The 18,488-nt window shown below is 45.3% G+C and overlaps 1 protein-coding gene across 8 annotated transcripts in view; it reads right to left on the bottom strand.

Moving 5' to 3' along the window:
- JADE1 (jade family PHD finger 1) overlaps positions 1-17,630 on the bottom strand; it is a 65,609-nt gene extending 47,979 nt beyond the window's left edge. The window contains exons 1-2 of one of the 8 annotated variants that reach the window (XM_055275866.2): positions 13,595-14,577; positions 10,931-11,365 (exon numbers count right to left, since the gene is read on the bottom strand). Coding sequence is in view for 1 of the 8 variants with exons in the window: in XM_063638187.1 (XP_063494257.1) it covers positions 15,493-15,511 (19 nt within the window). In the remaining 7 variants the exon portion in view is untranslated. The other 7 variants (XM_063638188.1, XM_055275862.2, XM_063638190.1 and 4 more) reach the window with 7 other exon arrangements.
- Between the last annotated feature and the right edge of the window lie 858 nt (positions 17,631-18,488).

Below are 18,488 nucleotides of genomic sequence, written 5' to 3'. Positions count from 1 at the left end.
GGATAGGAGACTACTAAACAGAAATATCAAGGATAAGGGGTTTATGGCTAAACTAATTTGATAGGATTATTCTTGAAGACAGGCCAGGATAAGACAGGAGAGAGTGGTCAGATACTCAGGTGAAGAATTTTCCCTAAACTGATTTTAACAGGATTTTTGCTTCAACTGGATTCAACAATAATACAAAGAGAAGCCCAAGGTAGTGCCCATTCACGCGGAGGACCAGAGGAGTGTGACTTAAGTTTTGGTCAAAAGAGTCTTTGTCAGTATTCAATCAACTACTGCCTTGCGTCATGACTTAAATGTTTCATGTGTGTGTCTCTAAAGATTACAGTAATTTCTGGAGAACAGATTCTCTCAAGTCAAATATGAAATAAACATAACAGAGGGCCAGGTGCAGTGGCTCATGCCTGTAATCTCAACACTTTGGGAGGCTGAGGCAGGCGTATTATCTGAAGTCAGGAGTTCGAGACAAGCCTGGCCAACATGGGAAAACCCCATCTCTACTGAAAAAAAAAAAAAAAAAAAAAAAAACACAAAAATTAGCCAGGCGTGGTGGTGCATGCCTGTAGTCCCAGCTACTCAGGAGGCTGAAGCAGGAAAATCACTTGAACCCAGGAGGTAGAGGTTGCAGTGAGCTGAGCGTGTGCCACTGCACTCCAGCCTGGGCGACAAGAGTGAAACTGTTTCAAAAAAAAAAAAAAAAAAAAAAAAGACATAACAGAGAAGGTATGGTAGGTATAGAGAACACTGCAATGAGACCTTGCAGTAGGGTACAGAGATTGAATCCAACTCAGACTGGTCAGAAACAAGGCCTCTCAGCGTGGCTACAATAGATGCCCTCAGAACTCTGGATCCAGTCGACATGGCTCACCCTGACATTCTGTCTACATTTCCTCAAAACTGATGCAAAGTCATCCAGCTTATCGGAGCCTGGAGTGTCCACTTGCCACGAGAAACATAATAGCTACAGAGACAAAAGAGCTAGTTAGTGGGCATTTGGGAGTTTGCCCAAAAAGAGGAAGAATACCTAGGAAGTAAAATTAAAAACAGAATACTGCCAGGAAAGGCCACTGGCCAAAGACCCTGGCTGGACCAGTTACTTAACAATCCTCTGGTGTCTCTACTCCACTCACTGCATGAAGAGATGCACCAAGACAACTGAGCATCTGTGACAGCTGCTGGAGAACCATCTCCTCAGGAAATGCAAACACATGCTTTACCCACTGGCCCAAACCCCTATTTAGATTATATGCAGATCACTCTCTCCTTGGATCCCTTCTGTCATGTGGGTTAAAATGCAGTACACATTAGCTAACATAATAATTTGAGGAAAATTTTATCAAGGTAGATGTCAGAGATATGGTGAACAAGATATGGAATGTCTGCATGGCAGGAGCACACAGTCTACTTGGAGGAAACATCAAATAACCAGACAAGTGGCTTCAGTGTGGTTAAGTGCTATAAAAGTCACCAGATTACTGCTCACATGCACGTGAGACAGCAAGGCACCTGAAAACCTTGAAATGCACATTCCTCTTACTGAAACTGGGAAAAATCTGCATGCAATAGATTGAGAGGAGCCACTATGTGAAGGAACCCATCCCTAGGGTGGCTCAGGAATTTGAGTGAACTAAGTTCAGTGACCTGGGCGTGGTCATGACTGATGTGATGATTCTAAGAATGAGAACCTCATGGACAAGCAGAGAAGGACTTTTACAGAAGAATAAGAGGGCTGGGCACAGTGGCTCACGCCTGTAATCCAGGCACTTGGGGAGGCCGAGGCAGGCATATCACTTGAGGCCAGGAGTTTAAGACCAGCCTAGCAACATGGTGAAACCCCATCTCTACTAAAAACACAAAAAGTTAGCCAGGTTTGGTGGTGTATTCCTGTTGTTCCAGCTACTTGAGAGGCTGAGGCAGGACAATCGCTTGAACCCGGGAGGCAGAGGTTGCAGTGAGTCAAGATCATACCACTGCACTCCAGCCCGGGCAATATAGCAAGACTCTGTCTCGAAAAAAGAAACAAAAAAAGAGTGAGGTAATTAAGAATTTGAGGATGTTTATTCAATGCTATTCCTGGGAAACAAGGACTGATTTGAGGAAAACAAACTGTCCAGTTACTAGAATTACTTACCTCTGTGGTGGAACAGGGCCCATTTATCAGGCCATCAACTCTATAGCTACAATAAGGATTACACCCTAGTGATTTTAACTGTCTTATGGCTCATATGCAGTAAGGCTGGTTTCTCTCTCAAAGTATCAGTTTTATCTACTGTTTCCATTTTTATTTATTTCACTCAAGAAGTTCTGGAAGGCACTCAATTAAAGACCTCTACATACTTTTATATATCACCCAATGCAATACTATGTATTAAAATAACCTACTGAATGAATGCCTTAGAGTTCCCGTACTGTTACCTTATGTTCAATCCACTTTATTGAATTTGAGATGCTTTTACTTTAATACCTAATTGACCTTTAACTGGAATAACTTCTACTGTATTCACTTTTAAATTTATTGATGTCCTTCCATTCTGTCAAATAGCTAAAATCTAATACCTAAAGGTACTAAAGAATGTATTTTCAGAAACCAGGTGGTCTTATATAAAACTAAGTATTTTATGAGCTACTCCTTTCTCTTTTATTTATTTTATTTATTTATTTTATTGAGTTGGAGTCTCGCTCTGTCACCTAGGCTGGAGTGCAATGGCTCACTTGGCTCACTGCAAGCTCCACCTTCCAGGTTCATGCCATTCTCCTGCCTCGGCCTGGGACTACAGGTGCCTGCCACCATACCCAGCTAATTTTTTTTTTTTTTTTTTGTAATTTTGGTAGAGACAGGGTTTCACCGTGTTAGCCAGGATGGTCTCGATCTCCTGACCTCATGATCCGCCCGCCTTGGCCTCCCAAGGTGCTGGGATTACAGGTGCTGGGATTACAGGCGTGAGCCACCGCGCCCTGCCACTCCTTTCTGTTTAAGTTCACATAGTTCAAATTATTTTCTAAACACTAGGTACCTGATAATTTGATTCCTAAATTACTGATCATAGAATACTCCCCCAAAAATATACATTATATTCTTAATAGGTCACTTTTGTCTTCTATGGAATATACAGTTCTAAATACCCAAATATAATGACCTATAACTTCACAATAAAATCTGTCCACCTGCCCTAAATGAATGTGAAGGAAACCCAGCTGCTTTCTTACCTCAGTTTTTAAAGTAAACGTTAATCGCTTAAATATGAAGTTTTCAAATAGGCAACATTATCTAATTCATATGCTCACAGAATCTAAAAATACTACTATTACTATAACTCAAACCCTGATTCTCAATTTAACTAAAGGGTTATATCTACTCAAAAAAAAGTCATACATTTAACTGACAAATAGCTTAAATCTTAAGCGTTAATGTTTTAATCTTGTCTAAATATCTCAAGCAAAAAAATGTGCTCTTTATAATGTCATACATCAAAACTTATTTAAAGAAAATGCTGGCCCAAGCTAATACAGAATCTCTGGAAAGAGGTAAAACTTACAAATATTCAGCTGACAAGTTTACATTAGCATTAAATAGCCACCTCCTCCACAAGAAAAAAATTATGATAACTGACCACATAATAAATAACTATAATATTTACTCTTAAGAGCATTACTCATAAAGCCCATGTACTATATTAGTTCACCTTAAATTCTTTATAAGTTATTTTTGAACTCAGATTTAAAAACCAAGAAAGCATTTTTCAAGACTTTAAGGAATTTATAAATTTTAGTGGTTCTCAATGAATCACAAGCAGCTCTCATTTGCCAATTTATAAATAATCCAATCACTGCTTATGAGCTCTAAGGCAATCTATTAAACCCCTTCCAGGACTCTGTAATTGCTGACTCAATTAAGAGTCAGCAACTGAATAAGAGCAGCTATGACAAAACATTCCAATCATTTGTACTTGGAATGTATTTTTTTAACTTCCCTTGACATGGGAGTAAATGAATTCACAACCAAACAAAAAAGGCAGTCAGTCACCATGGTCTCCAATCTTGAGCTTTTATCCCTATTTCCAACTACTCAGGATTCTTTTCTGTTAGATCTAAATGTTCAGGTGTGGAAAGATGCCCAAGACATATTAGGGGAGAAAAACAGGCAAACTGCAGGGAAAAAACCCAAAATATAAGGCCATTTATATATAATAGGAGGAGAGAAAATACCTACAGCAATTGCTTGTATATTCATAGAACATTTCTGAAAGAATATAAATGTTCATAGTGGTTATCTCTGAGAAATGTGACCAAAGGGTTCCAAGACAGACTGAGTTGGGAACTTTTCCTTCTCTTTATGACCTTTAATATGATTTTAACTTTTTTTTTTTTTTTTCTTGAGACGGGAGTTTCACTCTTGTTGCCCAGGCTGGAGTGCAATGGTGTGATCTCGGCTCACCGCAACCTCTGCCTCCCAGGTTCAAGCGATTCTCCTGCTTCAGCCTCCCTAGTAGCTGGGATTACAGGCATGTGCCACCACGCCCGGCTGATTTTGTATTTATTTTTTTAGTAGAGACGGGGTTTCTCCATGTTGGTCAGGCTGGTCTCGAACTCTGACCTCAGGTGATCCACCCGCCTCAGCCTCCCAAAGTGCTGGGATTACAGGCATGAGCCGCTGCACCCGGCCATGATTTTAACTTTTTACCATGATTGTGTACTACACTTATAATAGTAAAGATATTTTTTTTTGAGAGACAGAGTCTCGCTCTGTCGCCCAGACTGGAGTGCAGGGGTGTGATCTCTGCTCAGTGCAACCTCTGCCTCCCGGGTTCAAGCGATTCTCCTGCCTCAGCTTCCCAAGTAGCTGGGACTACAGGCGCACACCACCACACCCGGCCAATAGTAAAGATTTATTTCTTCCCTGCTCCTCACTATATAAAAGACCCTGGAAGCACAACTTCTTGCCCCAGTGCAAAGCACCAGCCCATAACGAGCAATCATCAATAAACTATGTAGATGCCACCTCTTTCCTGAGATGCGCTATCAAAGACTTGTCTTGCTTTAAAAGAGTATCTGATGCAAAGGTGCAGAAGAAAAAAAAGAGAAAAGGTAATAATGCCATAAAATGCTATTATCCCCTATTTGCTTGATTAGGTCATCGCATACTTCAAAAGCTTAAGTTTTTGAAACAGGTAAAAACAGCCAACATTAGTAGGAGGTCACTTAAAATATATGCAATAATAATAGAAAAAAACTAACCCAGACAGGAAAATTAGGGTTTAAACTATACACAGGCTGGGCATGGTGGCTCATGCCTGTAATCCCAGCACTTTGGGAAGCCGAGGCGGGCCAGATCACCTGAGGTCAGGAGTTCGAGACCAGCCTGGCCAACATGGCGAAACCCAGCCTCTACTAAAAATACAAAAATTAGCCGGGCATGGTGGCAGGCACCTGTAATCAGGTTGGTGGTCTCAAACCTGGCAGCTACTCTACTCGAGAGGCTGAGGCAGGAGAATCGCTTGAACCCAGGAGGCGGAGGTTGCAGTAAGCCGAGATCATGCCATTGCACTCCAGCCTGGGTAAAAAGAGTGAGACTCCATCCCAAAAAAAAAAAAAAAAAAAAAGAATCCATTTCAACTCCTTATCCATTTCCACAGTAGTACTACTTTGGAAAAAATTTAAAAAGGCTATGTTCAAGAGGTAGCTGGCAAATATGCCACTCCTTCCACCTATGGCAGGCATGGTTGACAAATTAGGTCATTCTTTTCCACACCCCCAGGCACATATCTTCAGAATCCTCCTTAACACAGTGCTACCACCAAGAGAGATAAAGCCCATTTGCCCTATATGTCTTATTCCTCATCTCACAGTTTTCTGACAATTTATCAGGGAAAGCTAGGGTCAGATTAATCTCTTCAGAATATATAAAAATGAAATGTTTATTTTTTAAAGCATTTCACTGAAATCAGGAGTTTGTGTTCCATTCTGCCTTGGGGGGTCTCTGAACCAGGTACTAATTTCTATAATACAAACCTACACACTTCATGTCAAACTCTAAAAGCTCATTAGACACTTTAGGAAAACCAAGTGCTTCTGAATGAACGAAGGTAAGAATAAGCATGAGAAAGGATTCTACAACCCATTATTCCATCCTTGGTGGAATAAGCCAATAAATGCTAAATGTCTACAGAGTAATTTTAAAAGATTTTTAAGCCGGGCGCGGTGGCTCACGCTTGTAATCCCAGCACTTTGGGAGGCCAAGGCGGGCAGATCACGAGATCAGGAGATTGAGACCACAGTGAAACCCCGTCTCTACTAAAAATACAAAATTAGCCGGGCGTGGTGGCGGGCGCCTGTAGTCCCAGCTACTCGGAGAGGCTGAGGCAGGAGAATGGCATGAACCCGGGAGGCGGAGCTTGCAGTGAGCCGAGATTGCGCCACTGCACTCCAGCCTGGGCGACAGAGCGAGACTCCGCCTCAAAAAAAAAAAAATGTTTAAATGCTCAAACCAGATGTTCTTATACAGGATATACAAAGCAGCTTCTGCAGAAACCAGACTCAACCAGCTAATGACAATTACACTGTGCACAGATTGAAATGCAGCTGTTTTTCAGCAACTTTGTTCCTTGATTATACCCGGTTGTCAGAAACTATCCGTTACCACTAACAATGTTAAGTCACCAAAAATTTTTAAAGTACTGTTTTAAAAAAAAAAGAGAGAGACTCCCAATGTTGTATATTTGAAAACCTAGATGACACACTTGACAAAAACAGCATTTACACAATCATCCAAGTTATATATGAAAACAAACATTTCATCACAATTGTACAAGCCTTGTTATTATGATCATGGAAACCTAAGATGGTCTCAAATCTAGCAGCAAGGTCTAGAAAGCACTCTGAGGCTGATGTCTCAGTCTCACAACGTAGACTGTGTCTACAAGTCTCACAACACAGATTGTGTCTACAAGAAATCTTCCCAAAAGAAACCCATAAAATCATAATTAACTGCAGAGCTAGAGAGGATTTCAGAAACAATTTAAAATAATTTAATCCACCTTTCCTACTTTTAAAGAGGAGTACATGGATTTCTGCATGTTTATCAACTTGCACAAACACACATAAGTAGATCTAGTGCAAAGGCAGTAGCAGAACCAAAGACCAGTTCCCCAGGTGGGTGGGCGGGCACTCTCCTCCTGTGCCAGCCACCTCCTCCCAGATTCCTGTACCATGGGCTCTTCCTCCTGGATGTACACTGGGATTTAAAAAGACGTCATGTGAATGATTAAGGCCATGAAACGTTATCAGAGAGCAAAAACTGAAAATGTAGTCAATGAACAACAGTCTGTTAACTTGGAAACTGAAACACAGATTCATGGCAAGATGGTCACAAATGCCACTCATTTTGCGTAGTGAAGCACACAAAAGGTAAAGCGGGAAGAATGTGTCAGCAGTTCCTTAAACACTACCACAGGAGTATGAGTTCTCCCGGAGTGACAGGCATTAACTTCTGATTGCTGTGACACATACACCCTACTTGACATTATCTCCCTCTGTAGCGGAACCCAATCTTATAATACATATCCTCTTACACAGGGCTTCTTAGCTTGACCCCCCTGGAGGGTGTGAGAGATGACCAAGGTATTTGTTCTTACACATTTTATCCTCAAAAGGGATCTAGGATCAGAATCCCAGCTACTCCAGAAGCTAAGGCAGGAGAACTGCCTGAGACCAGGAGGTTGCTGAGCCATGATCATGCCACTGCACTACTGCCTGAGCAACAGAGAGATCCTGCCCCCGCCAAAAAAAAAAAAACCGCCATTGCACTCCAGCCTGGGCAACAAGAGCGAAACAAAAACAACCCACAGCCCTCAGCATAGCCAACTACCTCCAAACAAACTTCTAATTTCAACTTGTATTTTCAAGTTCCTAGAAGGGAGCTCAACCACCAGCAGAAACAATCAAGTAGCTGCTGTGTCTTACTATAAATCTGGGGAGGCCAGGGAGTGATGGCCAAAGTGAGCAGAACCTTTGAGCTCAGGAGTTCGAGAACAAAGAAACACAGCAAACCCCATCTCTACAAAAAACACAAAAAACTAGCCAGGCCTGGTGGGGGATGCCTGCAGTCCCAGCTACTGGGGAGGCTGAGATGGGAGGATCAAGTGAGCCCTGGAATTCACACCACTGCACTCCAGCCTGGACAACAGGCTGGACAACAGACCCTGTCTCAAATCAATCAACCAACCAACCAATCAGGGGTCAACAGCCTGTTTCTGTATGGTTTTTGAGCTAAGAGTGATTTTCACATATTTAAATGGTTGAGGGTAGAGGGCCAAAGAACATTTCATGACATATGAAGTTTATAAAAATTTTACATTTCTATATCCATAAATATCACGTTCACATTCATTTTACCCATGGTTGCTCTGGCACAACTGCAGACTTGAGCAGTTGTGACAGACCATATGACCCACAAAACCTAAAATATTGACTACCTGGCTCTTTACAGAGAAAGGCAACTGATCTGTCCTATAAATCAACCGATGAGTAGTATGATGTTTATAAACCACCATTATGTGTGTTTAGTTCAATGTGAATCAGTTACCAGGTGCTGGACAAGTACCTCAAAGCTTACAAAATTAAGGATCAGACACAATCACTCCTTAAGAAGTCCCTAACTATGTATGGCCGGCCATGGTGGCTCACATTTCTAATTCCAGCACTTGGGGAGGCTGAGGCAGGTACATCACCTGAGGTCAAGAGTTCGGGATCAGCCTGGCCAACATGGTGAAACCTCGTCTCTACTAAAAACACAAAAATTAGCTGGGCATGGTGGCACACGCCTGTAATCCCAAATACTCGGGAGGCGGAGGCAGGAGAATTGCTTGAACCCAGGAGACAGAGGTTGCAGTGAGCCCAGATCGTGCCACTGCACTCCACCCTGCGTAACAGAGTGAGACTATCTCAAAAAAAAAAAAAAAGAAGTCCCTAACTAGAATAGGCAATAATCAAAAGGAGGGCATTGAGGGAACCTCTAAGCAACTTAAATAAAGGCCACAGTAAAACCAGTGGGTTTTTCTCAAAAGAAAACCCCTGAGGCTCCTACTTGGAGCCAGTGTACACAAGTTTTAAAAACTTCTAACAAGCTTCTTACTTGATTTTCAAGTTAATGACCAAAAAGCAGAAAAATCACTGTTCTCAATAGGCATTTTAACTACAACACATGGTAACAGTGGCAGTAAAAGGATCACAGAGAAATCATAAAAAGAAGTCACCAGAACTTAAACTAGAATCCAAGGATGTACTTAAGGAAACACCCATGTTTTCTGGGTGTTTCAGTTTCCAGTCTCCAACTTAAAAAGTTACAAACCACCAACACTCAGTCTCTATATGTTAAGTGCATCATTGCATTTCCACATGGAAATAACTGATGCTCATAAAGATGACAAAGAGTAATCAATAAAAATTTTAAATTGCATTTAGTGCACTTTGTGCTAAATTAAAGCAAGCCATGAAGTTCAACCTCAAGCAACTTGCCAATAACATTGCTATTTCTTGTTCCTTACCCTGGTGTAAGTGGGAAACAAAAAAAAAAGAAGATTATTTTATGCCTCAGTGTGGACCCACATCACTGAAATCTTCACTTAAAGTAAGTGCTTATAAACTCTCATGGAAGATGCCATGAATTCTCAAATTAATAAAATCTCCTGCACAGGAGACACTAAATGATCAATAGTTCAAAATATTACCGCCACCAGCCACATGGGTGCACACTTGTAATCCCAGCTACTCAGGAGGCCAGGGCGGGAGGACTCAGCTCTGGAGTTCAAGACTAGCCTGGGTAACCTGAGCAACATAGTGAAACCTCATCTCTCTAACAAAAAATACACAGACAGATGCCAATTGTGAGCGCCTTCCAAGTAATAGAAAACTGGCCAGTCACGGTGGCTCACACCTGCAATCTAGCACTTTGGGAGGCCGAGGTAGGTGGATCACTTGAGGACAGGAGTTTGAGACCAGCCTGGCCAACATGGTGAAACCCCGTCTCTACTAAAAAATACAAAAATTAGCCAGGCATGGTGGCATGCACCTGTGATCCCAGCTACTCCGGAGGCTGACTCACTTGAACCCACTGCAGTGAGCCAAGATCCCACCACTGCACTCCACCCTGGGTGACAGGGCAAGAACCTGTCTCAAAAAAAAAAAAAAAAAAAAAAACAGAGAGAGAAAACTGTAGTTTACTTCCCTCAACAAGTAAGCCCCAAAAAATCTAAGGTTTTAAAAATTAACTTTCTTGGCCGGGAGCAGTGGCTCACGCTTGTAATCCCAGCACTTTGGGAGGCCGAGGCGGGCGGATCACGAGGTCAGGAGATCGAGACCACGGTGAAACCCCGTCTCTGCTAAAAATACAAAAAAATTAGCCAGGCGTGGTGGCGGGCGCCTGTAGTCCCAGATACTCGGAAAGGCTGAGGCAGGAGAATGGCGTGAACCCGGGAGGCGGAGCTTGCAGTGAGCCGAGATTGCGCCACTGCACTACAGCCTGGGCGACAGAATGAGACTCCGTCTCAAAAAAAAAAAAAAAAAAAAAAAAAAATTAACTTTCTTCAACTGCTCTCTATCACATTATGTCTTACCTCTACCTGAAGAACCAAAGGCAAAAAGTAAATACTGAATTCATTTTAGAGTAACCAAAATTTGGTCACTGAACATTTACTGTGTACACATCGTATACTATAGGTCTAGGGGATTAAATGTAAAAATACATGGCCCCTTTCCCAGTGATAAAGGCTTTCCATCCCAAGTCTGGTAATCTTTATGTTTGTGCTTTGAGGTGAGGAAAGGATCCTTAATAATCATTCAAGTCCTGGGCTGGGAAAGGCCCCATCATAGCCAAAGTTTAGCATCAATTTCTTCCATTCTATTCCATGACACCCAACCTTAAACTTACAAATTGTCACTTCTATGTGTAATTAAAAAGGCCCTCCAAGGTCATTTTCTTGCATTTATTAGGAGAGCAGAGTAACTTGCTTCATCAGGGCTACGAACTGCAAAAAAAGAAAAGACCAAAATAATGCATACACCCTCATGATCACAAACCAAAGTTTTCATATGAGAAATACACTAGGCAAAGGACAATAGACTCAATTAAATCTCAACTTTCTGAGATATTACATTCCACAAAGATAAAAAGAACAAACATAGTAATGTCCAGATTGTAAATACATGGTCATATAAAGTGCTGCAAGGACTTGAAAATGGAGAAAACAGATTTAACTTTAAGACTTTTAAGGAAACAACTTACCTGTCTCAGGAATTAAATTACTTTCCTAATTTAAGATTGCTGATACCTTCTAAGAAACTGGAAACTCCAAGCAAACTCACCCTTCATGTTTAAAAAAAAAAAAAGTATTGTTGAATATGGTGCCAATTCTCTAAGTTAAAGGCTTGTACAAGGGAGGAAATAAGTTTAAACGTGACATAACTTTCACTGTTTTATCAAGCTAAACCTCTTAATGACAACCCAAATAAAAAGCAAGGTGTGTTCGCTAATATGTCATACTGCCCTCTACAAGATATGTTTTATAAACCTCATGGGAAAACCAGTTTTATAATGCAAATTCTGACAGACCATTAACTGTAATGCTGTAACAGGTGCCCCATAATACTAAATGACAGGGAAGAGCTTCACAAACAAGAAAGTAAAGAAGGAAGCAGAACTGTGACAGATTCCTACGCCTCCTCTTCACTCTGACCAAACCCTAAAGAGACAGGATGTAATCCGTGTTTGATATCTTGATGTTTACTGTTCCAACCACCTCAGTACTGAAACACAAACATCTGATAAATCTTTTTCCAACAAGTCTGTGGAAAGTAACATTAAGCAAGCAGATGATCTCCAAATCTAAGATTTCCAAATTACAATAAATACCATTTTGATTTCCTGCTTTTTTAAAATTCAGGTAACTTTATTTCCAAAGGCTTGCCTCCTCAGTGTCAAAAAGTTACTTAAGATTGCCAGGCGCGGTGGCTCACGCCTGTAATCCCAGAACTTTGGGAGGCCGAGGCAGGTGGATCACGAGGTCAGGAGATCGAGACCATCCTGGCTAACACGGTGAAACCCCGTCTTACTAAAAACACAAAAAAATTAGCGGGTCCTGGTGGGGGGGGCGCCTGTAGTCCCAGCTACTTAGGAGGCTGAGGCAGGAGAATGGTGTGAACCCGGGAGGCAGAGCTTACAGGGAGGCGGAACTTGCAGTGAGCTGAGATCGCACCACTGCACTCCAGCCTGGGCTACAGAGCAAGACTCCTCTCAAAAAAAAAAAAGTTACTTAAGATTAAAATCGACTTAAGTCGATGCAATAAATGGTCCTTTATTAGGGAGTGGTTTAGACAAAGCTTCTCTATTACATTCTGGGGCTAAATGGGGAAATCTGGACACGTCACAGTAATAGATTATATTAAAACTAACCAAGCTAGCTGACAGAAAAAAAAAAAAAAGGTCCTTAGAGCTGGGTGCGGTGGCTCACGCCTGTAATCCCAGCACTTTGGGAGGCCAAGGCGGGTGGATCACCTGAGATCAGGAGTTCAAGACCAGCCTGGCAAACATGGTAAAAACCCATCTCTACTAAAAATACAAAAAATTAGCTGGGCGTGGTGGCGGGAGCCTGTAATCCCAGCTACTCAGGAGGCTGAGGCAGGAGAATCGCTTGAACCTGGGAGGCATAGGTTGCAGTGAGATCCCACCATTGCACTCCAGCCTGGGCAACAAGAGCAAAACTTCGTCTCAAAAAAAAAAAAAAAAAAAGTCCTTACAGATGGTATATACATGTATTTCATTTTTATTAAAACACACATGTACATGCATAGAAAATTATCTGAAGGCAATACAGTAGTCATCTATGGATGGTAGCAATTTGTTTTTATATTTGTTTCCTTGTATTTTCTAATTTTCAAAAACGTACATGTAACACTACTTGTGTAGTAACTTTTTAACAGCTCCTTGAAGTCAAAAATCAATATCGATCACGTGCCTACCATACGCAAGACGCAATGGAAATCTGCTTTTACTCTCACCTAGTCCTCCAAGTTTGTTTTTTAGGTCATCTTTCTTCCCCAACCCCCTAGGCTAAGCAACAAAACACATTTCCTCAAACTCCCTCTAGGTTTTCTCCCTCTAGTTTCACCCAGACACACGTACTTTTCATTGCTATCCCTGTATTGATAACTAATATAAGCAAAGCACTGGTTTACAGGCAGAAAACCAGTCAAATGAAGCTGGGAGAACTAAGAAGGTGGGTTTTTTTTTCTTTTAAATGAACACATACCTACCTTTGTTAAAGCTAAAATATATGTGCAACCAACCCAACTTTTACTAGCAAGCAGTCTGTAATCTTAAAGGTGGAATCAAGTTGAAGTTCTACCTTACTTTCAGACACTCCCATTATCTCTGCTAAATAGGGACGAAAGGAAATAGGAAACATAACACTTAAACAGCTTAAAATTATATTTATTCTACACATTAAAATGACAATGCCAAGTAAAAGACACTTAGAGAAGTATGCAAACTTTGAAGAAGACAGTAAAATACCAAGCAGAAAGTCATCTGACTTACAAGTGACCGTAAGTAGGCTGGGCGTGGTGGCTCACGCCAGTAATCCCAGCACTTTGGGAGGCCGAGGCGGGCGGATCACGTGGTCAGGAGTGGAGACCAGCCTGACTAATACGGTGAAACCCCGTCTCTACTAAAAACACCAAAAAAAATTAGCCAGCCGTGGTGGCACGCGCCTGTAGTCCCCGCTACTCAGGGGGCTGGGGCAGGAGAATCGCTTGAACCCGGGAAGCGGAGGTTGCAGTGAGCTAAGATCATGCCACTGCACTCCAGCCTGTGTGACAGAGCGAGAGACTCCGTCTCCAGGAAAAAAAAAAAAAAAGTGACCGTAAGTAAATGAGACTAAGATCTTTGGGAGAAAAGGACAATAAAAATTCTGGGTTGCATGTACTTGCTAAGAGTGTTACTCACAAAACATCCCATTTAACTCCCCCCACATATGTTACCCACCGACAACAAATTATTACATCAAAAGTGTTGAGTCAATGTAAGTATGGACATATTGAATGCTTCCTTTCTCCACCTGTAAGTGATTAAATCTTGATCAGTTGTGATTTGATCAAAATGCAACTTACTATAAAACCTGTAACCACTGGGGAGTCACTACCTAAATCAGCTTTCAGGGAAATAATTTCCCTCTATCTTAAAACTAGTTCATTAGCTTTGCAAAGGTATTAGCCTTGAGCTACAAGTAGCAAGAGAGCCAGCCTTCATGGCGGGTAGTATAAAAAGGAAAAATAGTTCACCTAATAAAAAACCTTTGGGAACGAACCCCCTAAGCATTCCCATTAATGGAAACCTCAGATCCTCTCCTACTTTCCTAAAAACGTAGCTGTCTCAGGTCATTCACTGCAGCTGTCATTTTACAAAAGAAAATTTAAATTCCCTCTTGGCCGGGGCAAATAGAGGGCGACAGCACCTCGCCCCCGCCGAGGCGAGGCAGGGCGCCAGCCCCCTCGTTACTAGAAGGCAAGCTAAAGCTCCTTTTAAACGGTCTCCGGATGACGACGCATTTCCTAACGGGTTTCGAAGGCATGTTTAAATCGCCCGCTTTTTTGTTTGCTCTCAGCATTCACCGGCGCCGGGACTGCGGCCGCCCCCGCCGGCTTGGGGTGGGAAACCTGGAGCCAGCGGAGCCTGGCGCGGGGGAAAACGTGGGGCGGGGGGAGACCCGGGACGCGCCGAGCCGGGGTTGAGGACTCGAGAATGAGGAGCTCTCGTGGGAGGGTGGCGGAGTGAGGGGGGGACGCGAGAAGGCTGAGGATCCCAGCAAGGGGGGGCACCCCGGGGTTGTGGGGGAGCTGGGCCGCCGCCCCGCAGCGGCGAACGCTCCGCGCGGCTCCCGCCGCCCGCCGGGGAATGCGCAGGGCCGCGGCTCCGCGCGGCGCCGCCCCCTCCCTCTTTCCCAAACCTCCTCCTCCTTCTCCTCCTCCTCCTCCTCCTCCCGAGGCGACAGAAACAACAGCGCGGGAGGAGGGGAAAGTAACTCCCGGCACCTCCGCCGGAATTAGCCCCGGTGCAATGATGACACCTTCTCGTGGCGCAACCAAGCCCCGCTCCCTCCGCAGCGGCGTCCCCGCCGCCGCCGCCGCCCTCTCCATTTGAAAGTGGCCACCCCCCGCCACCGCAGCTCCTCCCGCCCCGCCGCCGCCAGCTGCACCAATCCGCTCGGCCCCAGTTGCAAATCAAACGCTCCCTCGCGTCCAGAAGCCACTTGCGCCGCTGGAAACGGCCGCGCCGTCCCCCTCCCCGAGTCCCTCCGGGGCGGCACCTTCGGGCTGGGGCGGGCGCGCCGGCGAGAAACGGTTTTAAGATGGGGGCGGCGGCGGCGGCGGCGAGGAGCTCCGAGCGGGCTCGGCTCCCGCTCCCGCCCCCAGACAGTTCTGGAAACTGTGTATCACCTCTGTCACAGGAAGCCATCCGGCGAGGAAGGCGGCACGGAACCAACAAACAAACGCCTGCGGCCGCCCGCCGGAACCGGCGCGGGGACCGCGTCGGGCTTCGGGCCGTTCCCGGGGCGGGGGCGCGGCGGCCACCCCCGCGCCGCGGGCTTTGTGCGGGGCGGGCGCGGCGGGCCGGGCGTCCCCGCCCCCGCAACCCCCCACCCCGGCCCGGGCGGCGCAGCTGGGACCGTTAGGTGACGCTCCGGCCGCGGCGGAGAAGCAGCGCCTCGGCCGCAGCCCGCCCCCATTTCCACACTGGGCCGCCTCTCCTCAAACGCCAGAGGCGGGCTACAAAAGTTGGCCCCGGGGCCACCCAGCACCTGCCCACGTGCCGCGGAGGCTCGCTCCCGAGTCTCCCCCGGTTCCCTCCCCCGCCGCCCTCGGCCGCCAGGTCACCTATTACCGGTGGGAGGGGAGAGAGGCTGCTATTTAAACGCCCGCGGAAGTTGAGGCACCCCCACTAGCGGGTGCCGTGCACCTGCCTCCCGCCGCCGCGCTCCGCCACTTTGAGCAGCAGCCGCGTCCTCAGCCCCGCCTCCTGCCCGAAGGCGGGCGGGGGGGAGCGGGAAGGAGGTGGAAGGGATCGAATTTCTCCAGCAAATGGGACCGTTCCGACAGGATTCGGTTCCCCGGTCAACATTCCACATTCCATCCCTCTCCTGCATTTGCAAGCCAATGCCGAGCAACCCGGAAAGCCTGCTGGCTACCGAACAACAGCCCCCAACTCGCAAACACAGACTCACAGGCACAAGACACGTGCACTGAAAGGCTCTGCAACTTGCAGTCCTGGGGTACACACTACACGTTCATTTAAGGAAGCAAGGAGACTAAGATACCCCACCCCCACAATTTGCAGATGGTGCCAAAGGTTGCAATTTGCAATCCCCTTTAAGTTCATGATTAATCGGTACTTTGCTCTACCAACGCCAACTCCTACCCCATTTCATCGATTAAGGGGTTTTACACTTTACAAGCAGTCGCGCCGTAAGCAAAAGATCTGATCACTGGAAGCCCAATTCGGAAGAATCTAATTGCCAAATTGTCCCCCCACCCCCACCCCCCTCTCACTGCCCTTGAATTGATGCAATGAATATTTTGGACATGTGGTGACGCGGTGACAAGAGCCAGGGCTGCGGCCACCACACACAGATGTACCTACACACACCTATGTTTGGACAAATACAGTCCCACCACACACACGGTCTCACACACTCTGGATTCATATATGTACGCGAACCTGCGTTCTGCCATTGCCATCTGTCTACCAAGTTGCTACTATGCTTTCCACTTTCATGCAGCCTAATGCACTTTGGCTTTCTAAAAAAAAAAAAAAAAAAAAAAAAACCTATAAACTAAAGCCAACTTAAACTAGGCTTCTGCTACTAAACGCGTTTAATTGATGATTTCACCTGAAAGCCGCGTGTTCTTCGCAAATCCAAAAGAAGAAATAGCTCTAAGTCTTCAGCCCCCCAAATTTGAAAAAAAAAAATCATAATAAAACTTACTGATCCAACATAGATCAATTCTCAGGATCCAAAAATCATCCTCTCCTCCTCCTCCTCCTCTGGCCCCCGCCCCGGCAATGCCCAAGTTACTGGTGGGATAGTAACGCTGCGCTCAGCGGCTGCCTCCCTCCCTCCTCGCTACATATCGAGAACCCAATCTTTTGGCGCCATATTAATGACGTACTATATTATTTCCACTAGGCAGCGACCTTCGGCATTACTCCCGAGAACTCCCGAGCAAAGCAACAAAACCATCAAATATGGCTGAGCCTCTCGGCTCGTCCTGCAGCCGCCGCCGCCGCCGCCGCCGCGGGACCGGGACGCGCACACGGACCCACACGCGGACACGCGCGGACACACGCGCGGCGCGCCCACCCCGCGCGCTCCCCAAGGCCCGCGCGCGTACCTGCTGCGGAGGGGTTCGGCCAAGGCGCTGGGCTGGGCGCCGCTCGCTCGCTCGGAGCTGCATGAGTTCGGGCCGCGGCGGGCGGGCGGGCGGGCGGGGAGCCGGGCGGGCCCCTGCTCTCGCCGGCGCGCACACACCGGGCACTCGCTCACGGAGGCACTCTCGGTCTGGCGTTTGGCTTGTTATGGAGGAAGGACTATGTGAATCAAACTCATTTCTGGGTCACTGCTGCCACAGGGGGGAGCACTTTAATCCCTTGCCAAAACGAGAGGGTGGGGACGGGAGGGCGGAGGGAGCATGCGGGAATCCCGCGGCGCTGGGGGCTCGGTCCCTCGTTAACTCTTCGCAGCCCTCTCCGCAGCCGGCTCAGCCTGTGCCAGTAGGGGCTCGCAAAGAACGGCACTGTTCAGCTCTTAGTCTCTTTCCTTACTTCACCCACCTTGTGAGCCTAGAAATTCTTGAGGTGTCTCCAAGCAGGGAAGTGGGTTTTTAAATTAGTCCCTTCAAACTCCTGTCCCAGTTTCAACTCTTGTCTGACAGCTAGAAATGGATTCTTTTAGAATAGTTTAAAATTACGTAGATTAAAATATGGCTATTAAGATGTGTCATTTGGGTGAAAGGTTTTATTTTTAGGCTGAGTGGCAAAATAGTTGTTTGTAGTAACAGTTTTAGGGAGTTGCACATTAGTTTGACATTTTTAAATATAGGTAATCCAATTCCGAATAACATCTTTACCTAAATTTGTATGGAAGTGATCATTGCAAATGAGCATTAATCCATTAGAAGATATTATTTATAAATTGACACCACTTTATGTTACACATTACTACAGAATTGGACATCTTCTCCCAAATATGAGGAGTGAGCCTAATGCTAAAACTAGAATTGCAGACTAGTATCAGATCAGTCATCAGAGATTCATTTGGGGGGTATTTATCTGTAAAAATGAGTGGTTACTGATTTTCTGCAGAAGACAAGCTTGCTTTTTCATATAGAGGGCAACATACTTCTTTCATGGATTCGCCTAGGGAAATAGAGGGGTA

The sequence above is a fragment of the Symphalangus syndactylus genome, chromosome 4 (assembly GCF_028878055.3).
Source record: "Symphalangus syndactylus isolate Jambi chromosome 4, NHGRI_mSymSyn1-v2.1_pri, whole genome shotgun sequence".
NCBI classification, from domain to species: domain Eukaryota; kingdom Metazoa; phylum Chordata; class Mammalia; order Primates; family Hylobatidae; genus Symphalangus; species Symphalangus syndactylus.
Note: the sequence above shows the minus strand (reverse complement) of the source record. Positions and strands in the feature narration are given on the sequence as shown.